General features: G+C 41.7%; 2 protein-coding genes across 2 annotated transcripts; one reads left to right on the top strand and one right to left on the bottom strand.

Moving 5' to 3' along the window:
* Positions 1–10861: 10861 nt before the first annotated feature.
* On the bottom strand, positions 10862–25600 carry dthd1 (death domain containing 1). The gene is made up of 11 exons (XM_085451179.1): positions 25436–25600; positions 24876–25266; positions 22194–22686; positions 21018–21348; positions 19465–19644; positions 18749–19014; positions 18502–18657; positions 15027–15316; positions 12355–12608; positions 12197–12254; positions 10862–12070 (listed from the first exon to the last, which is right to left on the bottom strand). Exons 2-11 carry the CDS (start codon positions 25228–25230, stop codon positions 11760–11762), a joined length of 2694 nt encoding a protein of 897 aa, XP_085307305.1. The 5' UTR covers positions 25231–25266; positions 25436–25600; the 3' UTR covers positions 10862–11759.
* LOC146714848 (uncharacterized) lies at positions 16115–18454 on the top strand. Its single transcript, XM_085452628.1, has 5 exons — positions 16115–16202; positions 16323–16555; positions 16682–16693; positions 17128–17310; positions 17396–18454. The coding sequence occupies exons 1-5, from the start codon at positions 16115–16117 to the stop codon at positions 17594–17596; spliced, it is 717 nt and encodes a 238-aa protein (XP_085308754.1). The 3' UTR covers positions 17597–18454.
* Positions 25601–25861: the final 261 nt, after the last annotated feature.

The following is a 25861-nucleotide window of genomic DNA, read 5'->3' as shown; positions in this document are numbered from 1 at the left end:
ACATTTTGGGATTTTTCCATATTTTCCAATGAATACAAAAAAATCTGAGATCTCTGAACTTTTTTTGTTGTGACTTCTACAATCCATAAACAATAATAATTACAACGTGGATCGTCAAGAAGGCCATTCCAAGGCCAACAGAGCGCGCTCTGTGCGTGTTCAGTTATTCACATCACACACGTGGATGGTGGGGGATTTTATCTGAGAGTGCAGAGGAGGGAGGAGAATCAACAACTTTTAGACTTGAATCCCAGCAGGAACCTGCAGCAGACACATGTTTGGACAGGCAAACATTTTTGTCCTCGGTGACACAGATCCTGCATATAAAGTTGGTTTACATGAACAAAGAGGCAACGACAAACATGCATTTTCAATACACTTGTTTTCTGTTGAAAAAGCCTTACAAGGTCGTGTTTAGACCAACTGTTATTTTCCTCAAAAAGTATTTGCTCAGTGTCTTGGGGTTTGTGCTATTTGACCTGAAAAACACACAAGAAAACCATTTTACACTAATATCGATGGCGTGCTCCTGCGTGGCCTCATAGTGAGGTGGTGCGTACATTCACTCAACAAGTGAAAAGTGACTGGTTCAAATCCAGCTCAGGACAAAACGCTCCTCTGGGGTTGTGTCAGGAAGGGCGTTTGGTGTCAAGTGTGCTTTAGTACCTGTTGTGGCAGCTCTTTATGACAGGAGAACGAATGAAGGAAGCTACATCAGTGCCTTACACCTGTGCAACACTTTTCCAGACAAACAGTTTTCATTTGTTTGGCTCACATCTCGATTTCCTGCATCGCTAGAGACCAACAAAAGTAATCTCAGTATGAAAAGGATACTGCCCAAGGATCAATCTTTGCTCCTGCTGTGTTCATAAATAACTTTCCTGCACAGTATCCAGATGCTGCCAATGACGTACTCGTATTAAATCAAGGCAACGCAATCATCTTGTGTTGAATTTAATAAAATCTGTTTTGTCCGTTTCTCCCTTAAAAAAGAGCCCACTTGTAAATTTTAAAATTAAGTCAAAGAACAGAATAAACCGAGGATTTAAACAAGTTTTTGCTTGCCAAAAATTTTTTGAAACAACAACTCGTGTTTGATAAATGTGCAAAGCAACTTTAAAGAACAGTTTGGACCAGCCTGAACTGTTTAAAGCTTATTAAACCACCACATATATACCACCATACATATACCAGTTACTTTGTTTTGGCTGCTTGGTTGTTGGTGCCAAATGAGTTGATGGACTGACATTTTTCTCACACTACCATCTCTATGGTCTGAAAAAGAGAAAATATCTAGTGAAAATGTTTTGGTTAGAGGCTAGAGCTTTGAACAAATTGGAAGGTAGAAGCGACTCTATTAACCACATTTTATATCCAAGGTACGCAGACAAGCGTCTCCTTATACATCCAACTTTAGAAGCTTGTATCCATCGTGCCTTGTATGAAAGGTTCAACCTGCTGGTGGTGTAATGGTGTGGAGGATATTTTCTTTGGCCTCTTAGTACCAACTGAGCATCATTTAAACACCACAGCCTACCTGAGTATTGTATCCCTCTATGACATCGGTGTACCCATCTGCTTCCAGCAGTTCATGTCACAAAGCTCAAATTAACCTCAAACTGGTTTCTTGAACATGACAATGACTTCACTGTACTCACATGGCCTCCACAGTCAATCCAATAGAGCACCTTTGGGAGATTGGCATCATGGATGTGCAACAACTGTGTGATCCTATCAAGTCAACATGGTCCAAATTCTCTGAGGAGTGTTTCCAGGACCGCGTCGAATCTGTGCAACAAAGAAAATTAAGGGGTTCAACCTGGTACTGTTAGGATAAACCTAATATACTGTCCAGTGATTTATGTGCCTGATATCATTTTTTTGTGCTCAAGCATCACCATTTACATTCAGACATCTCACATCCTTATACAGTTCAGCTCTGAAACGACTGTATAAGAAGCCTGTAGGTGTCAGCGTTGTCACATCTTTAAAGGATATGAGCTACTAAACTTTGAGTTTCTTTCCTTTTGTGCGTTCTTAAATTAGTTCTTGAATGTGTAAATATACTAATCAGCATTTGTAACTGATCATATCATACATTTATACTATGTATTTATTCCCATTAATTACGCGCTATGTGTACTTCTGTCACCCTGCCATCAGTTTATTCTTCATCTTTATTATAGTTGTGTATCTCTGACTGAACAATGAAAAACTATGTTAAATGTCTGTTTAAATTCTACTTTTGTCCTCTGTGCAAAACTCCTTCAGCTGCGAGTCATTTTTACATTTCTGCAGGTATGTCAATATTATTTGTTTTGATTAGTGTATGCTGCTTTTTTTTAACATGAGGGGAAAAAAACAACCATCAGGCGTAGCTTTGCCTTCTCTTTGACCTCCTAACCCTGAAAAGATCCTCTCAGTCAAACACCACCAAAGTGTTTGTGTGGTGTGAGAAGACGAAATCGACCGCGTCTTTACTCGCTTTACGATCACACTTGCATAGACGTGTCAGGACGGTTTCGTGCACCACTGGAGACGCTGCTTCTCCACCTTCTCCCCCACACGTTTCACCATCTCCCATCACGTCACACCTTCTCCTCCGGTTTATTCGCTCTTCCGGCACTTCTACGACACCTCTTCACCCGTGCTGACACTCCTACCGTTTCCCTTTCCATCACCCTGACCTTTTTTCACCCTCTTTCTCCCGCTCCACCTCACAGCGGCTCATACGTTACCGGAGAAGTAAACAATACTGCTGTATTCCAACCAGAAAATGAAAATCGAGGACATTGAGAAGTTGCTGGGATTGTGACTCTGTACGTGAGCATGCAGTATCTGGACCAATGCAAAAACAATACAAATTCAGGGGTTTTTGTGTGTCTGAAGAAGAACAACAGCACATTATATTTTTATGTTTTCTTTTTATGTTGGTGCCAGCTTTGTCAGCTTCTTATCAAAACCAAAGGGAGCAGCAGTACAGCTCTGCATTTGGCTTGAACAGGTTGGCACAGCAGCCAATCAGAAACCCCAAGTTCCCTCAGAAAAAAGCTAGCTTAGAAACTGCATCCAACAAGCTTGGCACAAAACACACAACCATATTTTCCTTTTTTCATCCTGTTTGCAAACTCTGTTTGGAAACTTCAAACTTAGTGTGGGGAGCATGGAGATGCTTCACTTAGCTCCAATCTGATATGGAGAAGGAATGAAGGGCAGCATCAACCTAACCAACATGTTTGAGGGCGTGGTCTGAAGTGGAAGTGGTATATTGTGAATATTAGTCTCATTGTCAACCAAGTATATTTCAATGCTAGATAAACCAAGTTGGCTGAAACGAGAAGCCAAAAAATGAAAAGAAATGAGAAAGAATGATTGGCCAAAAGGTGTTACTGTACAAACCCCAATCGCACAATGTCACGCTTAGAAGTCAGAATGTGCTTGTGCTACTTAACCACAATTCATAAATGCACTACATTTTATCCTATTACTACATTTTCTGGGAATTAGGAGATGGTTCGGAAAGGATTTCTTGGGGAATCCTGTTTCCCAGATTTAAACCCTAGTGTTGGGATCAATTTCTAGCATTTCTTAGATATTGTTTTTACGTTAAGGGCTTCAGTATTGACAACATTTCCAGTGTTGAGGTTGATACTAAAAAAGCCAACTAATGACACACCTGTTACTTTTGTTGAAGAGTAATGCAGTACGGTAACTAATTACTTGACAAAGTAATTTGTTACACTACTTGTTACATTATTTTCTTGTTACTCAGTAAAATAATCGGAAACTTATTGTCTCATAATTAATGTTTAACAATAGAAATCTGAACACAAATCTCTATCCTAATGAGGACACGTGACGAGCTGACTCTTAGTTTTCACCCCTCAGCTATGAAAGGCTGATGGAGCACTGCTGTCATCCTACTAGGCCGGCGGTGTGGACATGCAAGTTTGTGAATGCAGTACCTCGAGACCTAGGTGACATAGGACTTTCGCATTCATACCATACGTGCATCTACTAAAAATCTTGAACTAATGCGAATCCCAGTGATCTTGACCTTGAGGTCAAGGTCAAAAGTCAAGTTTTCTAAAAACGTTGTGATATCGCAAGAAGGAAGTCACCTAGGTTTTCCACATTTATAACATACTAGGAGATTGAGGGGTAGCACTTGCAGCCACCAGTATTTTTATTTATCAACACAAAGCCAACAGCACAAACCAAAGATGAAAACCAGCACAAAGAGACTTCAAATCGTCATGGTGTTTTTACTGTAGAAACATGAACAGGTAGAAATGGACACTGCAGCCTGATTGTTCATTCGTTTGTTACCTGGTGAAGTTCAGGGTCTGGCTGCTGGGCTGGTGTCGACATTCATTCAGCTTAAGCATCACTCTAGGTTTTTGGCTAGCTTAGCGTTAGCATGCTGTCTGTGCAGATTCTTGGAAAGAGCAGAAGTGTTTGCAGCAAAGTGCAGTTGTTTCTGTCCTGGATGCAGGCTGCACTTTACCATCGTGCTCTCGTCCTTTTGCGCAATAATAATAAAAGTAATGTCCATAGCCACGCTGCAGACCACACCACTATTTTCCTCCTCCGGCCCACAAACTGAAACCTCCTGATTAACAAATCCAAGGAACTGGACTACTGGGAACCAGTTCTCAATTCCCATCCCTACTGGCATAGAGATAACTGAAGAGCCTGTGTAGCACAATAACAATATAGTTGTAACTGTAGTGTAATTACTGAAGTACAGAACATTACTGCAATACTGAAATATTTTATGTTACTATAGTAACAGCCAAGACTGGTCATCTCTCACCTTGTATTCTTCTGAAACACCATTAGCCTTCACCCAGGGGCGTAATTTCCAGGTTATGACCCCCCCTATAATCAGACCCAACCAATATAACCCCCCAATAACATTATGAATTATCTTGTATAAATAGGCTGTTGATTTTCTTTAGTCATTTCAGTTATTACCAGCAAAATAGTTGCATGTTTAATCATCTGGGAATTTACCCAGATTTATTTATTTATTTAGAGAGAGATCACAGCAAAACACAAGACAACAAAACAGACAAGGACGAACAGAAATTTCTAGCATACCTCCAGCATTTGCTAGCAAAACAGCTACAGAGTAGACCTGACCGTCATATCTACAGAGAGAGGACTAACAGAGGCTTAAACTTCCCTTAAACTCACATAGCCCCCTTACAAATAGAAATATCTGGCTCTATAGGTTCTGCTCCAGCTAACTGTTAACGCAGCTTCCTGCTAGGAGAGGAGTGAGAGTCAAAACACCAAAGTTGTGCATCAGAAAAACTAAAACAGAAAACTGAAATTCTCTGATTTTCACATGTACAACAATGTCATGCCACTTTTAATACAGCCCTCATCATGACCCCAGGCCCTCCTTGCAGTGGTAACGTGGACCCTCTCGGATCACGGTTATCCGGCCTGGCTGCCCTGTCCGCCACTGAAACGAGGGACAAATGAAGAGTTTGTCACGGGCCAGAGAGCAGAACACCTGCGAGGTCTCGCTCTCTCTCTCTTACTTCCTCACTTGCACACACACATTTACACACAGAGGGATGGAGTCAGGGCCAAGCTGTGAGTCAGAGAATCACCCCAGAGATTTGATCCACCCTTGTTTTTGTGTGAGCGGGCAGCCACACAGGAGCTGTCTCCATTTTTCAAACATCACTGGGTTCAGCACGGCACAGCGACCCGGATCACCCACTGGACCTTTGGGTGCTTCAGCTCCAGTATTTTCTAGAGCACATGATGAAATTTATGTCTAGGCTGATTTAAAACAGGATTTTCCTTTTTTAAACCTCCTGCACATGTACCCACTGGCCCTTTTGCCCTCCTTGTCAAAGGGTATGATGTCACTACAAAGTGAATATTTTCAGACATAAATTAAATTTTATCCAGATGTGGCAGATTTTTTTTTTCACTTAGATATGTAGTATGAAGTCATTAATAAAATATAATCGGTTTAAATAACAAAATTATCTTGTTTTTCATCAGTTGGCATAATTTTTAATAATTGAAAGGACCCTGCTTTATCACCATAGATACAGCATTAGGTGGTAGGAACTATCCTGGTTTTATTTATTCTTTTTTTTTTGTCAAACATATTTTTATTTATGGGAAAGCACAAATAATGAGCTTTTATTTGTGACAGAGTTTTCATTCTCACGAAGAGATGTACCTTTAGCTTTTTGTAGAATCATGACCTTCAACTTACTTCTGCATAGCTAATCCTCCAGATTGGTGCTAAACTGTTTTTTTAGGTTATTTTTTTGTGGTTTTCAACTGCTGCCTGCCGGCAAGAATACTGAAAAGAGGAAGTTCCTACTCACCCAAAAAAGAATGGGTTGCATTTGCCCTCAGAAAACCACGTGCAGTTTTTACACTGAGAGTTTTACACTTGATTAAATCAACATTAAAAGATAGCCAGCTGCTGCGTGTAGCCATAGACAGAGGTGCTGCTTGAAAAGGGAACTTGATCTTGAGGCTTTAAGCCTCGGACTCAACGGGCAGCGTACAAAGTTTGTAACAGTTTGAGAAATGTAACCTTCCTAAGGCGACCCCACCTGAATCCACGCTGTCCCTTTGCAAGTGCATGATTCTGTTATAGAGAAAAAACACACAAATAAAGAGGAGTTATCCTTCTGAGGGTGAACAGAGACAGGAAAAAATGGTGGTGAGTGATAATAACAACTGCTAATGCTAATGCTAGATAACTCAGTGCTGCTACTCTAACCTGAAAAGTGGGGGAGGAAACTTGAATAATGTAACTTCTGCTGGCTTAGCTACTTAGCTAGCAGAGCGTAGTCATGACACCAGCAGCAGACTTGTTAGAGTAAACTGAGGGCAGGCCCTGTGAACATTTATCTAGCGTCCACACTAACTGTAGCATTGCCATTGACCATAGAGCGTATAAAGCATGCTTGTTGCTAGCGGTCTGGACAAACGAAGCCAATGCTGAAGTGTGTTTAACCTGCACTTTAACAGAAGGCGGTCAGATTGCGGTAGCTGTGGAGACACACCTCAAGACTTCAGAAACCAACAAATGACGTCCAACCTTTATATTGTTCCTGGTTGTGGCTTTATGATAAAAATAAACAGTATAAAATGTGGGGTTTTGTCACCTATTAGCTTTATTTAGCCCTTTTTTAAAGTATGAGAGTTAGTTCTTCAGCTGTCACCATGCTGCCTTTTTGGAACCAGGAGTTGCCATATTTGGCAAAAAGGGTTGCATGCTGTTTTCCCAGCTAACATTAGAAAGCTTGCTTAGCAAGCTGCTGCTACAAACTGTATGTCTGAAATGCACAGACTCAGTTAAACAATACTCAGTCCTTATACTGATAAATAACTGACTAATAAAACACTAGAATAAAACTGAAGTGCAAACTTTTTGCATTTTCTGTACCACACAGGGAGCCGTAATATTGGTCAGATTACTCAGCTGAAAAGCTCCAAAAAAAACACCAAGAGCACAAATCAGTTCATTCCCTGAACGGATGGTTGGAGTAAACTAAGTCTGCACTTCGTTAATGCTCGAAAACCCCTCCAATATACCTGAACTAAAACAATTCTGCACAGAAGAGTGGGACAACAGTCCTCCACAGTCATGTGAAAGACTGGGTGCCAGTGATCACAAAAGTTTTATTCTTTTAAATTAAATCATGATTTAAAAACTGCATTTTGTATTTCTTCGTCTTTATCTTTGTCTAATATAAAAATGTCTTTAATGATCTGAAACATGTAAGTGTGACAAATATGCAAAAAAAGAAAACCTCAAGATGAGGAAAAATAGTTTTGCACAGCACTGTGTGTGGCATGTTCTTTCATAAAGAATAAATTATGTTTGTTTATATGAGTAAATAAGAGCATGGGTAATTAAACCAGCCTTAGAGCTCATTTATGGAACTAACAGCTAGATTTCTGTAACTAATGGGCTTCATATTTCTCTACTTTGTCGTAAACAGTCTAATTTAACAAAAGGTAATCTGTTTTTTTTTCACATATATATATATATATATATATATATATATATATATATATATATATATATATATATAAAGAAAAGAAGTGATTTTTTTGGGGCCCTGCAGATGTGAACGCTGCGCTCTGATAACTCACAGGACGAGCTGTTACAGTGCATATGTTCATTCATGACTGCATCTCTGCATCTCGGTCGCATCAGACTGTTTTACCTTGACAGCTAGAAGTGCACGAGCAGCGATTGATCGAGGCGGCGAGGATTCCTGCCAAGAAAAAAAAAAGGCGAGGGGAGCTGAAAACGAAGAGGAGGCTGATGAAATGAAATGATGAAACAGATGAGGTTTAAATCAGAATATTTTTATGCTGGCACTCGGCGGGAATTCCTTACTTCAACTTCCCAGAGTGCATTGCTGTGTGGCCTTTTCAATAATGTAAAGGGGGACAGACAAGAGATAAAATGAGAGAGGAAACGATTTCCTGGCACTGTGGGAGCCCCCTCTGTGACATTTACCTCTAGTGGCACCCTCAATGTGTGTGTGTGTGTGTGTGTGTGTGTGTGTGTGTGTGTGTGTGTGTGTGTGTGTGTGATGGCCCCGTGCCACGCTAATGATGCCCCCCTCTGCCACGCACAGTCGAAGCACAAAACTCTCCCGCCAGCGATGCCACACGTGTCCTTTAGAGTCACACTGGAAGGAAAGAAGGAAGGAAGAAGGAGGTAATAGCCAAGATGGAGCATGGAGGAGTTGAAAAGGAATTGTGCGAACAATATTTCCATCCACAGATGGAGCTGAGGAGGAGCACAATAGAAGGGCGACAAATAAAAGGAAGAGAAAAGGTTAGCGGCGAGAGGAGGCCGCTTTTGTCAGCGAATGGCAGAGAAGGAGCAAAGGGGGGATCGCCTCGTGCGAGCTATCAGCTCCACCTGTTACTATTTCATACTTCATTAAGCGTCTCTCCTATTTGAAGCGGCGGGTGGTGTTCTCCGTCTTCGCGGGGTGTCCCCTACCCCCCACCTGGACACATGGCATCTCATTACCTCTCTGCTCCAGCTCAGGGCCTGCACACAGCTGGAGTACGAGCTCTGAAGATAGATGAAACAGAAAAACCCTCTGAATGTCTTTAAAAAGACGGAGCCTACTGAGAATGATGTGTTTGCCTGGCATTATTATCCTGTTGCAAGGTCCACCTTCGGTTCAGCGGAAGCACTCGGACAGATGGCGTCACGTATGCTCCGAGCGCTCTTTGATGTTGACCGCAGACCAAAGAATTGTTGACCGCAAGCCGAACGATTTCTGAGGCAAACTTTCCCACCTCACGATCGGTGTCTGATTCTTGTGCTGAAAGGCTGTCTTTGATTAGTTAATCCCATTGAGCCAATAACCAGATCGCCTCTGCTACATCAAATATAGGCGTTTCTTTCTGGTTGCAGATGCATGCACTTTGACACCAAATCTAACAGTTATCTGCAGATCTTCTGTCGGGGTTTTTAGACACTTTGTTTTTCTCACGCTGAATTTCCTGTGGTGGCCAGTGCTGTTTGAAATTTGCACCGCTTTTAGACGGTGAGTCTCAGAGTGACATTATTTGGTTCAACTGTCAGACTCGTCCACAACCACAACCAGTGGCAAAATGTAGTGACGGTGTAGGCGTAGGGCGGTTGCAGCTTCGATGGTAAAGCGGGTCATCTACCAAATGGAAAGTCCCCGGATCCTCCTGTCCATGTGTCAAAGCATCTTTGGCCAAGATACTGAACACTGTGTTGCCTCAGATGCATCCATCGGAGACTAAGTGTATGAATGTTAGAAGTGCTTAGGTATAGATAAGATCAATGTGTGTGTGACTGGGTGAATAATAATACTTTATTTTATATTTTGTATTAGTAGAAAATAGTAGTGAAAATAGAGTAGAAAGGTGCTATATACACCTAATATAAACAGTCCTGAGAACAAGGAATGGACTCCACTCGACCTGTGACAGCGTGCTGTGGTATCTGCACCGAGATGTTAGCAACAGATCCTTTAAATCCTCTCAGCTGCGAGGTGGAGCCTCCATTGATCAGATTTGTTTGTCCAGAACGACCAAAATAGACAGTCCTTTAAACAAGATGTTAGTTAACCTAATGTTTGCTTATGAAAAGTTCCTTAAAAATGATTTTAAAACTAGAACTCAGTCAAGGCGTAGATCCCTGGGTGGCTCGGTTGGGTACAATCACCTAAAACATGAAAGATCTGTGCTTTGAGACTGTGAGAGAATCTCTGGGAGGTTTGCATCACGAAGGGCATCCAGCTTAAAAAGGATCTGTGAAAATCAAATACATTGATCTACCTCCACAACGACTAAAAGTTATAAAGTTAGCATCTTCTCCAGCTAATCATTCAGTGTGTACTTCAAGATAAAGCTGGTTACTCCTGGTTTTAGTAGCATGATCTGCAAATTTAGCCCAGTCTGTTTTTACCTTTGAAGCTGCCTGGAGCCACTGTCTGCAGTAACTGCGCTGCAAACTTCATGCAGTCGCTGAAGAATGTGCTGGGTGTGGTAGCGTTAGCTTAAATCCTTAGCATCCAGGACAAAAAAGGCTTTAAGTGCAGAGGCAGACTTTACCTGTGAAACTAAGCACACCGCATATGATGTACTTACTCCCAAACCCCCTTTTTGCGTGGCAGGAATTTAAAAGCCTAACAGGCGAGCTGCGGCTTACTTACAAACAGCTGCCATTCAAGCGGTGAGATTTAAGGAGCAGGTACTTCCACGTGAATGTGAAACTCCACTGAATTGCAAAGTAGAAAAGCTGCTGAATGGATGGATGATTTCTCAATTCCTCAAATTCCTTAATTTAAGAAAGTACACACAATGAAAGGATTTGTTTTAATATCACAAATTCAATGGACACAAATTCATAATGCTGTCCTGAATTCATCCAACTAATACTGCAAACAGAAATATATTTTAGTATCCTCATAACAAAGAAAACAACTTTTACAACTCGGTCATTATCTGACTCGGTCACGTCTCAAAGATGACTCGGTGTCAGGAGCAGATGAAAGGAGGTCACAGCTCTGTGTCGTTGTTTGTTTACGCAGAGGGGAGAGGCGGCTGACTGGTCCACTAAATCACCTCCCTGCCAGCGGTGGTGACAAACTACCAAATGAAGTGAGAAAGTGAAGGCTCTGTCACAGATTAGGGCTGCCAAGAGTTTAAAAAGAAGACTGAGAAAACCTGGAGACGGACAGAAAACCAGTGACGAGTCTAGCTGATAAGAAAAATAATCCGGACGCCACAGATGTGCTCTGTGCTCATCTGCATTCAAACTTTGCAGCTTTCACTGCTTTATAAACTGCATTGTGAGGTAAGACTGTGAGTCATAAATCGATATAACAACACACATATAAATGCTCCAAACCTTAGAGGTCTGGACCCTGCAAGGAGTCACAACAGTAATATCACAGCTGGGTTAAAACATTTGCTCATCTGTACTGCAGTTCATTTTTTAAAATCTCCCCAGTTTTTCACAGTTTTCAGAGCTAAATGATACTATAATACCATAATAATGGTCTGAAATTAGACTTTACATCTAAGACAACTACCAAAACAAAAACAAAAGGTGGGGTTGCAAGCCCAGAGAAGAGCGCTGACTCTCCTTGTGCGTTGCTGACCTCGTGTGGATCACACGCAGCACTGCGACCCAGTGGCTTGGCTCATATTAAAAGCAGCACTTAAAAGGCAGTGTGAGCGCTCCTTTCTGGGCCTCCTTAATTCTGTGACTCCTGCCTGGTAGCTCCAGCCTGCCTCAGCAGCAGTTCTCTAGCCAGATCCGGCCTACCGATCTTGGCCAAGTAGCGAGCGAGCAGAGAGGCCTTGGGTTGGTTCGGGACGGCGGGCAGCCCTCTCCTCCACATGGCCAGGATGGTGAAGGCACGGGAAGAGAGGCCGCCGCTCCCGGCTCGGGTCGTCACCAGCTGAGCGGTGCTGCGGCAGAGACGCAGGGAGAGCGCCAGCAGGGCCGTTTCCTCCTCTGAGAGCTCCTCGGACAGCCAGAGAAGAAGAGAGTCTGAGAGGGAACCTGGTTGGATGGGCAGGTGATGGATAAATGATGCATTTTTTAGTATCTGGAGCTGAGACAGCATTAAAGAGTGTGGCAAAGAGACAATGAATGGATCGTGGAGCAAGCAAGCAGAATTTCACCCACCTGTGTCCTCACAGAACTTCACCTGGGCTGTAATGGGCCGAGTAAGGTTTCTCACTTTCTAAAATGACATAAAACAGTAGCATTCTTTTATTTGAGTCTTTTACATGAAGCATAATGTTTCATTTTTGGGGGGTGAGGGGGTGAAGTCAGACCTTTACCTTGGGTAAAGTCAGAGACAGCTTACAGACGGGATCTCCCAGAAGCTTCGTGTCCTTCAGGACAGCTTTGTCATCCCGCCACTCCAGCTGACCTCTGGTGACCTTATAAAATATGGCTGTGCCCTTGTAGTGAGGAGAGCTGTAGTTTCCAAATAGGTCCACCTCAGTCAGATGCACTAAGAGGTGATTCTTCCTCTGGCTGTGGAAGGTGATGCGCTCATGCGTGGCTTCATTTTTGTTGGTTTGAGCAGCGGCTGCAGAAAAATAAATATGCACACATTTAAAAAGAGGCCTGATGCAATTATATGAAACTGCTTTACTAACTGAATTTGATGCTAACTGAATTTTCTAGGTTATGTTTGTAACATTTTCCTGTATTAAACTTGTTTACTGCCAGTTTGTGAACAGAGGGTAAAGTCACTTAAAACTTAGACCTTAGGGCTGACTTGTTGGACTCTGAAGTGCCTCTCCTTTGTTCCCTGACACATCTAGATAACAAGCAACTTCAACTCAGGCTAGCTTAGAAAAGGACCAAGCGGCCAACAAATGAGCTCCCAGTGCAACTCAGACTTCAAAACAAACCTCACATAAAAATAGAAACATATCTGAGTTCAGATGGGTTCAGATGATATTTTAAAAGCAACAGCGTTACCTTAGCTTGGGTCCTCACTATTTGCTATGTTAGGTAGCAAGTGATTTGTGTGAGTAGGTAAGCTAATGCTAGCCAACATTAGCCAGAAGAAAGACAGTTTTATCAAGCAAAGCCATGGAGCAAGTTAGGGCTGTGGTGTATAAAGACAGTATAATAGATGGTCTTAAAAGTTAAGTTCATTAAACTGCTGCTCCTATTTTCAAAAGGATTCTCCGTGCTGTAGAAGTCTATCCCTCGGACTTGACTTCAGTCAGGTTATTTTACGTGATACTTACTAACAATGATTCCATTTTGCAAATTTTGGTTAAAATGGAGAGAAGTTTATGGGAAAATGGCCTTTCAGCTCCACTGTACTATGACCTCATTAAACACTTTAATGAGACCGTGGCCTCAGTAACTAGTTTCGGGTGTTATTGAACAGAACATGATTTTAATTTTATAAAGTGAACCAAACTTTTCCTTTGGGGTTGTGTCAAGAAGGGCATCTGGCATAAACCTGCCAAATCAAACATGGAGATGTTTGTGGCGACCCCCTCGTAGCATGACAGCAGCCAAAAGTAGATTTAAATATTCAATTTTATTCAATTTAATTCAAATTTATTTATATAGCGCCAAATCACAACAACAGTTGCCTCAAGGTGCTTTATATTGTAAGGTAGACCCTACAATAATACATACAGATAGAAACCCAACAATCATATCACCCCCTATGAGTAACCACTTTGGCGACAGTGGGAAGGAAAAACTTCCTTTTAACAGGAAGAAACCTCCTACAGAGCCAGACTCAGGGATGGGCGGGGCCATCTGTAGCGATCGGTTCGGATGAGAGAAAAAAGACAGGCTAAAAGACATGCTGTGGAAGAGAGACAGAGTTTAATAATAAGTGATGATTCCATGCATAGTGAGTGAAAAAAAGACTGAAGAAGAAATACTCAATGCATCATGGGAATAGAGTTAAAAGCTAGGACGGAGTAGGGTATACTGGGGCGGGCCTATATCATGATTGACATTTACAAGATTCTACAGTATGAGCACGTAGCGTCGATAAGATCCACCTTTTGCTTGTCTCATCCAGTTTAAAATATCATATACACACAGCAAGTCCATCTTTTGTATACAGTCTACCATATATATAGATATACATTTTAACCATAGATTTTTAAAATGTTTTAAAGCCAGTAAGTAAACATGTGTTTAACATCGAGTAATCCATCTATCTCGTCCAGTTTCAACACACCAAGACGGCGTAAACACTCATCTGGAGGCTTCTAAACAGGCAGTATCCCCATCTTTTGTACTGTCTGCTGTATTGTACCGTGGGAAACAAAAGAGGAAACATAAGAGTGTTGTACTGTTGAAGCATTCAGCTGGCTGTACAAACATATCATTCATCCACTTTATTATGTGGTTACTGTCTTACGTGGTGACCAGGGGATGGAGGCTAAACCGGTTTAGACCTGGTGCTGCAGCAACTGTTTCACATTTCCCAGTATATCTTTCTTTTTTACTGCACTAGATGTGCAGTGCTCCAGCTAACCACGCAATAACAATAGCGTACAAGGATTTGCACTTTTAAATCGAGGCCTTTTTCAGTGTCACGCGCGTCCAGCCAAAGTAAACAGGCCTCTTTTAATAAGAACAATGACAACACAAGAGCGAGCAGCTGTGTTTGAGGCTCACGGAGCTAAAAGTTGAACATCGGGATTATTTTTCTAACAAATAAACAACAAAAAAACCAAACAAACAAGTTAAGCATGTATGATGTTTAGAGTGTTCACTATGATAGATAAAGCTGATTATTTTTTCAGATTCACTGATAGAAACCATTGAATTAATTAATTAATTAAAATAAATGATGACCCAATCCTTGATGAAAAGCCAACATTAGACCCGTGAGAAGCATAAATGTATAAAAAGATGAAGATTCTCTTGTGTTTCTTTTGTCAGCTTATAATTATTTTCCTTAAACCACGTATGAAGCTTCTGTAGGAGAAGCCAGTGAGCCAGCTTCACACTTTACCTGTGCAGGTGATGTTGCCGGTGAAACGCAGGAGAAGCTGATCTGCCTCACGCATCGAGATCTCCGAGGAGGTCTCCACCGGGTCGCTGTAGCCCTGAGCTCGCAGCCTGTGCAGCTCCCAGCTGAGGTCTCTGCCGGGCACAACGGCCACCAGGAGGGCGCGAGGCTCGTCTCGGCTTCGCAGGAGGACGACGGTGACGGCGTGGCAGCAGACCGACTCCTCCAGCTCCTCGGCCAGGCAGGCGAGGTGACAAGGGCGCAGCGGGGAGAGGAGACGAAGCACGAGCAGTCTGAGCGGAGAAGCAGACGGAGGACAAGTTAAGGAGTCTAGCTCTGGGGAAAGATTAGATTGCCGCTGAACAGGGAAAAGACTTTGTTATCGCAGGCGGGAATACAGATGTAATAGACTTAAGACAGAATGGAGAATTCATGAAAACCTACTGCACACATTTTTTTTCTCCCCTGAAGAAGCTGTTTTAGATAAGAAAGAAGAGAATTATAACTCGGGATGGAAATGAGAATCCAACGTTATCACAGCTGGGCCTATTCTTTTAAACAGGTGACTAGAGTAAGACTTAATTTTCTCCTTCTTTATAATGTCTTTAGGGGTTTCTTAACACTTTAGTCTTGCCATGCTGTTCATGTGCGTATGCTCTGACACGTTAAAGCCTGGAATCTAAAGCATGTAGCTGCACCCATCCCCCCTTTATCCATGCGGCCTTGCTTTAAGCCCCTTATGTAAAGTAAAAGCTTTCTGTAAGTCTGGTTTGTTGTAGCGTAGTGTAGCATTTATCTTTTGTTTTTATTTTATTTTTTAATGCTGGCACTTAAGACATGGACGTGATGTTGAGAATACATGAAAGGCACCGGTGAGGTACAGCAGAGCCGTGAGTGAGGAAATAATTTGTTTTCTCCTGTTTGAAGCAAAGGAAATGTTAATTGCTCTGGAAGTTAGTGCAACATAACCTCACTAAACCAAATTAACTCGAGGATTGTTGCTTACGTTCGCTGCCATGTGAGTAAAGCGAAATAAAGAAACATCTGGGTTGTTGAAAAAGAGAAAACATCTGGGAGAAAACGTCTTGTTGATGACAGAGGTCAGCAGGCAAGAACAAGACTGCTTTGAGTTGACAGGAAGGCAACAGCAACATCAAATAACCACCCATTACAACCAAGGTGTGCAGAAGGGCATCTCTGAATGTGCTGCACAAAAATGCCATTATATAATATAAATGTATTTCTGCTGCAGGGGTCCCACAGCTGCAAAGTTTTTCCTGCACAGCTGCACAATTTAAGCCTCATCCTGTGTCTCTTACTGTCACTGTGTGGTCAGGGGGACTGTTTTCTACGCCATCTACATGGTTGGGGGACTCCTGATTGCAGCCACTGTTGACTTGGCTGTGAGGACAGCTCATAACCCCGACAACCTGCTGCGCCTGTCACACACTCTCATCAACCTCGTAGGCAACAGGTGTCAAAAATATGTTGTAAGAAAGTCCTTTAAGTCCAGTTCTAATAAGAATCTGCATGCATAGCTACTCTAGTAGAGTCCAAGAGAGCTTTAAACACCACTGATCCCATTTTTAGTTAAATGTACTGCCAAATCAAACACACTTTTACTCTATTCTAATTATGTGCTCCTTCATATCTTGCAGGTTACGTCTTTGGTAAAACAAAAACTGAAACATCTGCACTTCACTGAGAGGTTCGGGAAAAACTGTTCCTCAGTTTGTGCTGCTTACATATACATAATTGGGACAAATGTACATGTTTTTTAATAGACTTCCACATGTTTCCAGTCTCAGCAGTCTCCTTGACGTGACAAGACTGAGTGAAATTGACTATTTTAAGGTTTTACAGGGAGATCTCGGTTCCCCTGACAATCCAACAAACCTGGAGTCAAAGCCTGCCAACTGGATCTAAAAAAAAAGGTACAAAACGACATGTTTCATGTTTTAGATTTCCTTAAAGACGGCACTGCCTTATTTCTTTTTGCAGTCATTTTCAAATGTCATTTGTTTTGTTCACAGTTTAATATCCCACGTTTGGACGTGTCTACGCTTTTGACTAATACGAAAAGTTTCACTTCAGGTAGCTCTAGCGTGTGAACTCTTCTGCATTCAGGTGCAGGATTTATTACATCTTCCTGTGTTGTTCGAAGCGCCAGCGAATTCTGAAACTGCACATTAGAGCCAACGACATCAGGCTGAAAGTGTTCAGGCCTTCGAATAAACTACAGTGGCTTGTTGAGTTTGGCAGAAAGGCACATGCAAGGGGAGATATAGTAAGAAATGATCACCGTTTACTTGAAATCTTGTTGGAGAATGCTGTTAGGAGCCTGCTTTTGAACACAGTATTATCTTTTTCAGGTATTTATTTTGCTGGATGGACAAACAGGACAAATCGGCCTTGGCTTTGAAAGAAACGATGCTGCAAATGAGCGCCGCCCGACAAGTTTCGCTCTGTGGGTATCTGCTCTGTCCGTGGCTCTGCTTTGGATGCTCCTGCCTCACATTGCTCTTTGTGCAGTGATGTGGTTCGGCTGGAGAGTACGACAACGCATCAGCTGAGTCAGCCGCTGTCACAGAGATGCTAATCTACCGTAACTCTTAACGAATAGGCTCAAACTTCTTCGTGCAACCTCAAATCGTTGCTTATCCCTCCAACATGACCGAAAACCATCTTACATTTGGTTTTACCTCCACACAGGTGGCTTCAGAGCTTAAAGTGCATTTCTAATAATTACCAGCACACTGTCTCCTCTCTGCTTCATATCAAATAATAATCACTGCTTATTCTGCAGATCCCATTCATCATTTTATTGTTCCCAACAACTCAAACACCTCTCTACTGGCTTAAAAAAAAAAACCCAATATGTATATATATTAAACGTGTGCAATGTAGACTGTACACAGAAGATGGACAATGGTTGATGTCATGACTACTGAAACTGCACACTCATTGGCTACTGACTTGCCAATCACAAATCATCAGCCAATGAGCCTATTCTAGATAATCCTCCTTTCTGACACTAAATAACTCAAACACAACAGAATTGACGTTTTAGTCAAAACCAGTGGCTGATCTCATAAACTCAACAGGAAAATGTGGACATGGGTACAGACAGGAAGCTCACAGACTTGTGGTTTTTCATTTGACATCATGTGAACATTGTTCAGCAGCTGTCTGCCAAAACCTCAATAGGACTGGAAGCCTTTATGCAGTCATCAGCGTCATGCCTTGGTGCCCATTAAAGCCAGTTCAGAGTTAAGACACTCACTCATTGGCTTCATTTTCCAGTCCCAGGAGGTGCATCCATCTGTTTTATGTGTAGTCGATGGCAGACATGTTTTTATTTACCTCCTTGCTGTCCTGCACTACAATTGACTTTGTTGTCTTTTTAAATAAAGTTAAACTGCCTATTTCCATTTGGAGGTGTGATTATTGTAAGAGGAGAAAACGTGGTGGTACAAACCTGTCAAAGTTCTCCATCAGGTCAAAGGACACCAGTCCTTTCTGCAGGCTCCTGACGGTGACTTTATCCATGACACTCCACTGTTTGTCCCTTGAGCCCAGAACAACCAGCGACTCATTGGACATTTCCTTGGATTTCACAGAGGTGTCCATGAATCTGGCATAGAAACAAAACCTTTTAAGATCCCTATTTATATGATGCTGTGACACATATATAATATATTTTAGTTCAAGGACATCTGTGTCACCTCAGTCTGTGGGAAGGTGAATGATCCCATGGGGGAGAATCCCTGACAGGTTGACTTTGTTGGTCTTGTTGGTTCTCTGTTTGTCCCCTTGTTGCTTTCTTTTTTGCAGGATTTGGGGGACATGGAAGTGTGACTGTGAGGGGTCTTCCCAGGGGCCTCGAGGTTGGGTGGGTGAGGTAGAGCAGCGGGCTGGTAGACACCACCGAATGATAGGCATAATTTCTGGACTTGACAGAAGCCAGGAGCACGGCGTCTAGCGGCTGGATCTGAAGCAAACAAGGAAACAGCTGTTCTGCTTGATTTAGGCAGCAGTTTAGACAAAAGCCGTTTGATATGAGAATTTGTCTATTTTTTCTGTTGTTCTATCAAAAGAGAGCTGTGCAGAGACGGAGGTGGTGGATTTGACGTAAGATCAAGGAACAAACTGCTCGTACACCAGTGTTTGGTCTCAGGAGTCAATTGAGAAATCGGCCACAGCTGTTTGTGCCTCACAGCAAACATCTGTGAAACCTGCAAATCAGAAGCAAGCTTTCTGTTACTTCATCATTTCTCCTCTCTATTTTCATCCGAGTTTTGGAATCATTTCAAAGGCTTCGTCCCAAGGAGCCCTTCCTATCTCTCAATGCCAACCAGACCTCACTTCTGCAACTCTTTTCTTTACTTCTACTGAAAGTAAAGTAGGAGAAAAGGGGGTAATGATCAGGGTATTGTCATACCGTGGTTTGCGCTATTACAGGTGCAGTAAAGGATCCTGGGAGGTAGTTCAGACAAATTCGGGGGTCCATGGGGAGTTTTAGTGACAACCCCTTCCTGGGAATGGTGTAGTTTTCTAGTTTTAAACAGGAAACCACTGCAAAAAGACCCACAGAGTACACCTTCACCTCTGCAAATGAGCCCTAACAAAGAGAAAAAGAAACCACGGCAAAACATTTGAACAATCTTTCACCAATGAATACGTTTCTGGAAAAAAAACTCTACTCAGTGTTTCTATGTTTTTTAGGTTAAGAATAAGTACAATTACAGGAGTTGCAATTGTTACTTTTTTGCACTCATGTAAGATACAGCCACCGTCTTTCATTTCAAAGATTTTACATATTGAGTTATAATACAACAAAAACTTGGCAAGTCTTAAAATGATGTAATTATAACCACAGATAAACAAGAGCATGACTTATTATACCACATCATTATTTATTTAACAAAATCTAAGCCAAATATGAGAAACAGTGCATGAAAAACTACAGTAAGTACACTGAATGTTTCAATAGCTTAGAGTACCACATTTAGCAGAACTAACTTCTGTATGACTTTATTAGTCTCTCACATCGCTATGGAGCAATTTTCGCCTACTCTTCTTTCAAACCTCGCTTCAGTTCATTGTGGTTTGTGGGCAGGTTTATTTGCGTACAGCTCTCACCACAGCATTTAAGTCAGGTTGAGATCTGGTCTTTAACTAGGTCATTGCAGTAGCTTTATTCTTTTCTTTTTCAGCCATTCTGTTGTAGATTCGCTGCTTTTCTTGGCATCACTGTCCTGTTGCAGGACCCAGTTTCAGCCAAGCTTCAGCTGTCAGACAGACAGCCCTACATTTGACTCTAGAGTACTTTGGTATACAGAGGGGTTCATGCTTTACTCAATAAGTGCATGTTGTCGAGGTCCTGTGGCTGCAAAACAAACCTAAGTCATCACCCCTCCACCACCGTGCTCCACCGTTGGTATGAGGTGTTTATGCAGATATGCTGTGTTTGGTTGTCTCCAAATGTGTTGCTGTGCTTTAAAAACAAACATCTGTACCAGAGTTCTTGTGGTTTATTCAGATACAACTTTGCAAACCTAAGTTGTGCTGACATGTTCTTTAAAACAACAGTTCAGTTTTTTTATTTTAACTCATGTAATTGTATTTATTCTTAACCAAAGATATACAGAAACACTGGGAATATGTTTATCTAATTAAAATGTAACAGTTTTGATTTGGGTTAAAACGCCCCAAAAATAGTAAACGGTGTACCACAAGGCTCTATGTTAGAGCCTCTTCTGTTTTCAGTTGTTCCATACTTTGTTCTTTATATACATGCAGCATGAACCTTTTATAGAAGACTTTTCTTCTAACTAAGAATTTATTTATAACTAAGAAGAAAAAGGTTCAGTATACAGCTCCAGCTTATATTAAGCTTCCAGTAAAATAACATAAAATAAGCATTACGCAGGAGAAAATTATGTTATTTGATCAATATTTGAACAAATATTTGTAAGTAAGGGAAAACCTTACTTTCTGTCCTCCATACACGCCCTCTGTTGTTATGGGAGCGATGTAGCTGACCCTCTTGTCCTCGTCTATTATCTTCACAGCGACATCTCTGTAGCTGCTGCGATGGCGTGCTTGGAAAGGCACAACCACAGTAAGAGGGAAATTAAAGGCTGCTCCATGTTCAACTTTGACCCGGATCACTCTGCTAAGCAACTCCTCTGAGCCAGTCACCATCAGGCAGCTCAGGGCATCAGCCACTTCACACCTCAGGACTTTAGCTGCACCTGCAGGCGCTCTGATAAAGCACGCGTCCGGTACATCAGAATGGCTGCCCTCCAGCTGAGCAGTGAGCCTAAATGATGTTTTTAAAAACACATAAATGCATATTTTTAGAAAACGATTCATGATTGAAATAAAGTTTGACTGTTTGTTTCTTCCTTTTATTTTTTATTTATTTATATTTTTTGCATGCTTGCATTTGCTCTTAATGCTTTTAAGTAGAAATATTATTATCTTGATTTTTTTTTCAAGTGCAAACATATTAAGACTTGCTGAAATGCCGGAGCATGCACTTTCCATATCAGCTCTCTCCAGACTTAGCCTCTCCCTCGGATCTTAATGTTCCTGATTTTTTTGGCTTTTAGATGTATGTGTGCAGTGGCCTGACAGTGAACTGTGCGAAACAGCTGGCTGTGTGGAGGCCAGGAGGTCAAAAATGTGTGCGACTTGTGATAAAGCACTGCAGAGAGTTTGTCCTGTATCAGTGAGCAGGAGAAATGAGTGGAAGGAAATCATGTCCAGACTCGCAATCATCCCAACGGAGGGCACAGAACAAAATACTCAACATCTTTTTGTTTTCATTTTTGTTTTAGGCGTGTGGATTACTGATGTTACCAGTATGTTGTCAGCAAGTGGAAGAAAATATTGACTACTTTCTTTGTTTACAACAAACGTAAAATGATGTGCTACCTCACGAACCGTGTGTAAACTGACACGGAAGAAGTTTCGATTTCATTATGCTTGAATAGCCTCATCAAAAAAACACAAAACTGACTGCGAACATCGTAGAGCTTTAAGCAAAAGACCACAAACATGCAAGATGTTGCATATTACACTGACAGGAAGTGTGGGTTAAACATAAATACTTATGTGTTAAGAGTTTAAGTACGGTGAGCTGCGATGATTTAGTCAGCTTACCCTACAGTAATCCATTTTCTTTTTCTCTTTGCGCTCTCATCTTCCTTTTCAGTCTCCTCTAGTAACTCAGTCTCAGAGTTAACAGATTCCTCCAGAACGTCTCTTGCTTGACCTTTGACATGTGATTCTGCCCCGTTGTCACAATTAGAACCACTGAATGAGTCCAGTGTTTGTTCAGTGTCTGCCGATGTCTCTGTACGCCTTCGATCAGCTCCGTCCTCAATCACCCGTTCGTGACCTGAGTCAGACTCGAGCCGATCGGGGGAGTTTAGGTGATTCTTAACGTCTTCAGGTTGCGCCGAAGTGTCTGTGTCTCTGTATTCTCGACGCGCTTCACCCGCGATCGAGGTCTTATCTACAGATAACTGCTGAATCGCTGCATCCAGCTTGATAATGATGGAGCTTATTTTGTCGATGATCTTCTCTACGTCCTCTCCAACACTCAGAAAAATGTCACTGACGGAGCCCGAACAGGGCCTGCATCCTGTATCCTCTGAAAAAAAAAGTAAACTTTTACTTGAGTTTTTAAATTAGTTACACTTTGTTACACACCCATCACTGAAAGCCTGCATGTTTTTATGTCATTTCTTTAAATAGTCGTCGGGAATAGTTCTCCAGACTTCCTGAAGGACATTCAAAGCTCTTCTTTGGATGTTTCTGCCTTTTTTTCTATTCTCTGTGTAGATGATCCCGCACACTTCAATATTGTTATCCATGACTGATAATGCTCCACTGTGTGTTTTTCCATCCAGGTATATTTTTTCAGCATTGGCAGTGTGTTTGGGATCATTGTCATACTGAAAAATGAACCTGCTGCCAATCAGATGCTTTCCAGATTGTGTTACATGGTGGATAAAAATCTGATGGGACTTTTAAAATCAAATTATGTGTTGCTGCAACAATCTACTAGTAACAAAGTGCCTAAAGATTGAAAGTTTTTCTGTTATGTGTAGACACAACGCTATCTTTGTACTTGAATGGTTCATAGGTTCGTTCTTTCCTCTAAAAATGGTCAGGTACAAGGACTGGACTGAAAAATAGTATAAAAAAGGACCCAGAGTCCAAATAGACACTTTGAAAGAACCTTCAGAGACCCTGGAGAGCTTGAGGGGGATATGAAGGTGAAGGTGTGCAACTTTGAGAGTGAAATTTAATAAATGAAAATAAATACATTGTTACTTCTGAGGCTCTGAGAATTCCACAATTTAATTTCATTTTCTATTTGAAGTTTATTTTGTCATCAGAGATGAGAAGTAACTTTTTTATTTTCTGACATCTGTACTTTTACTCCCTACGTGTTTAAACAAATGTCTGTACTTTCTCCTCTTACGCTTTCAAAGCAGACTCATTACTTTTGGTTTATCTATAAGTTCGTCTATAGGGTTTATTTCAGAGGTTAAAGTGGGCGGGAAGGACTGAATGTATCCGTTAGTTGTGGTTGTGGTACTTCAGCATTTAGCTAGTGCTACAGAAAAGGAGGAAGCATGAAGAGAGTGCTATTTTAAGTGGCAGGCCATTTCAAATACATTTTTTCTATCAGCTCAACAAACTTCAGGAAACACACAAACTGTTTGTGTGCAGGTTGTCGTACACTGCGTCTGCAAGCTAAAGCTCCAGCTGCTGTATTTCGCAGGGGATAAAAGAGTGAGAGCTAACTTCACAGAGATGGAGGAAGATAAAAAAGACAGGACAGGAGAAGAAGAAGAGAGAGTAGATTTAAAGGTAAGGACAGCTCAGTGGTGTTTGATAAACTCCAGATGTATGATGTCATAATTTGAATTGAATCTGTATATGATGTTTTGATAAATGATGCATTTTTTTTTTGTCGTGAAATATCCTAAAAAACAAACTAACTTTTTGATACTCAAAGGTTGCATGAAAATACTGAGCAGCTCAGGATAAACAGGTTAGCTTGCATCAATGTGGTGAATTCCCATTGTGTTGAACTGGTGCACAGTGGCTGTGGTGGTCATAGTCAGATTTAGGTTATATCAAGTGTTGCAGAGATGAATTTGCATTTACGCAGATGATGCTTAGATTCATTCACTGAATTCCAACTTTATACCAACTGCATATAAAGTATAGAGAGTATAGTATCAGTGATATGGGACAGCTGTGAAGCAAGCAGCAGGTCAGCTGATCACACTAAGAAAATCTACTGAAGTTCATATTAGAAAGTATTGTGAGTTGTGATTCTTTTCCCTATGCTGAGCCACTACACAGATTTAGTGCTCCTCCACCTGCTAAATCGCACTTTCACCCCTGACTGTTCTCAGTGTACTGTTTAGCAATGGAGGCAAAGTCTCCCTCTACAATGTTGGCAACAGAAAATAGTTATTTGTTTAAATTTTCTGTCACTGATTGTGTCCTAGATAACAGATTCAAGCTGAGTACATTCATTAAAACTACAGATCGGGATAATGTTTGTATTCTTGTACACTAATATTATTTTATTATTATATTAACACAGACAAGGTTTAGTTACCTCTGTACAAGAATGGTTAGAATCGCCCTCCAATGAGCTACTTTTACTTTCTTACTTTGAGTACATTTCTGAGCCTGTACTTTTTTACTTTTGCTTGAGTAATGACGTTGAATCAGTACTTCAGCATTTACTGGAGTATTTTTAAACACAGGTATCTGTACTTCTACTTAAGTAAAGAACATCTGTACTTTTGCCACCTCTGCCTGTCGTAGATGGATGCTGCTGAGCTCCACCCCCTGGTGGAGAGCTGCTGAGCGTGGAGGAACATCGTCTGAGGGCTTGTTTCCATGCTCTGAGTCTGCATGAATGAAAAACACTGACTTCCCTCAGCACTCCCAGAGCTCTCTTTTTGCAGTCTCCCTCCTGCTGCTCTTTACTCCTTCGTCTTCTTTCATCCTCCCTCTCATCTTCTCCTTCTTCCATCCTCCCACCCATTGCTGTATCGAGATGATCACCGCAGCATTGGACACCTTCAAGCTCCTGAACAGTTTCAGCCAATGCAATGAGGAGTCTGTCCTCGCTTGTGCAGTCAGGAGGCTTTTGTCCTTCCATGAGTTTGTCTGCATGCAGATTCGTATCCACGCTGGACTGCAAAATGCAAAAAAGCTGAGAGTCAGAAGTATCTGCTCAGGCTTTTCTTCGGGCCTTTTACTTTTTCAGTCCATCTTGCATTTGGCAAAATCTTTTCCCTGCTTTTACACAATTCAGCTGATAAGCGTCAAATACTGATTAAAAGAGGATTTCAGTTCTTGTGTACCTCCTTTTATGTTCGAAGCCGAAGCCCTGCTGGGTTGCTGTGTCCTTGGCAGTGAGCATTACTGCGTCCGGCTATCCCAGTTTACAGGCGCCAAGGCTGCATTTATCTGGCTGCCAGCAGTAAAACATGTTGCCAAGGCGACCCCTGGAGGCGTGGAAGGGAGAGACAAAAGAGGAGATTCACAGGAAGGCAGAGAGCTCTGTGCATCCCACGTCTGACGGTCTCCTGTCACTCATTTCACTGCTTGCATATCCGGCCAGTTAAAAAACGTCACACGGAGCCGGGAATCATTCAAAAGCACAGGAGGAAGTTACTGGAGTTCTCCCCTGTTGGTTTGAATGCATTCACATTCATAAATCATTTGTTTTCCTAACGCCACAAGCGTTGCTACAAATGCATTAGAATGTTGGGCAGCACCTAAACTAT

Source organism: Copadichromis virginalis, linkage group LG3, assembly GCF_057382275.1.
Source record: "Copadichromis virginalis isolate Kocher_CV1m ecotype Utaka linkage group LG3, C_Virginalis_male_GT1.1, whole genome shotgun sequence".
NCBI classification, from domain to species: Eukaryota; Metazoa; Chordata; class Actinopteri; order Cichliformes; family Cichlidae; genus Copadichromis; species Copadichromis virginalis.
This window is presented reverse-complemented; position numbering and strand designations above follow the sequence as displayed.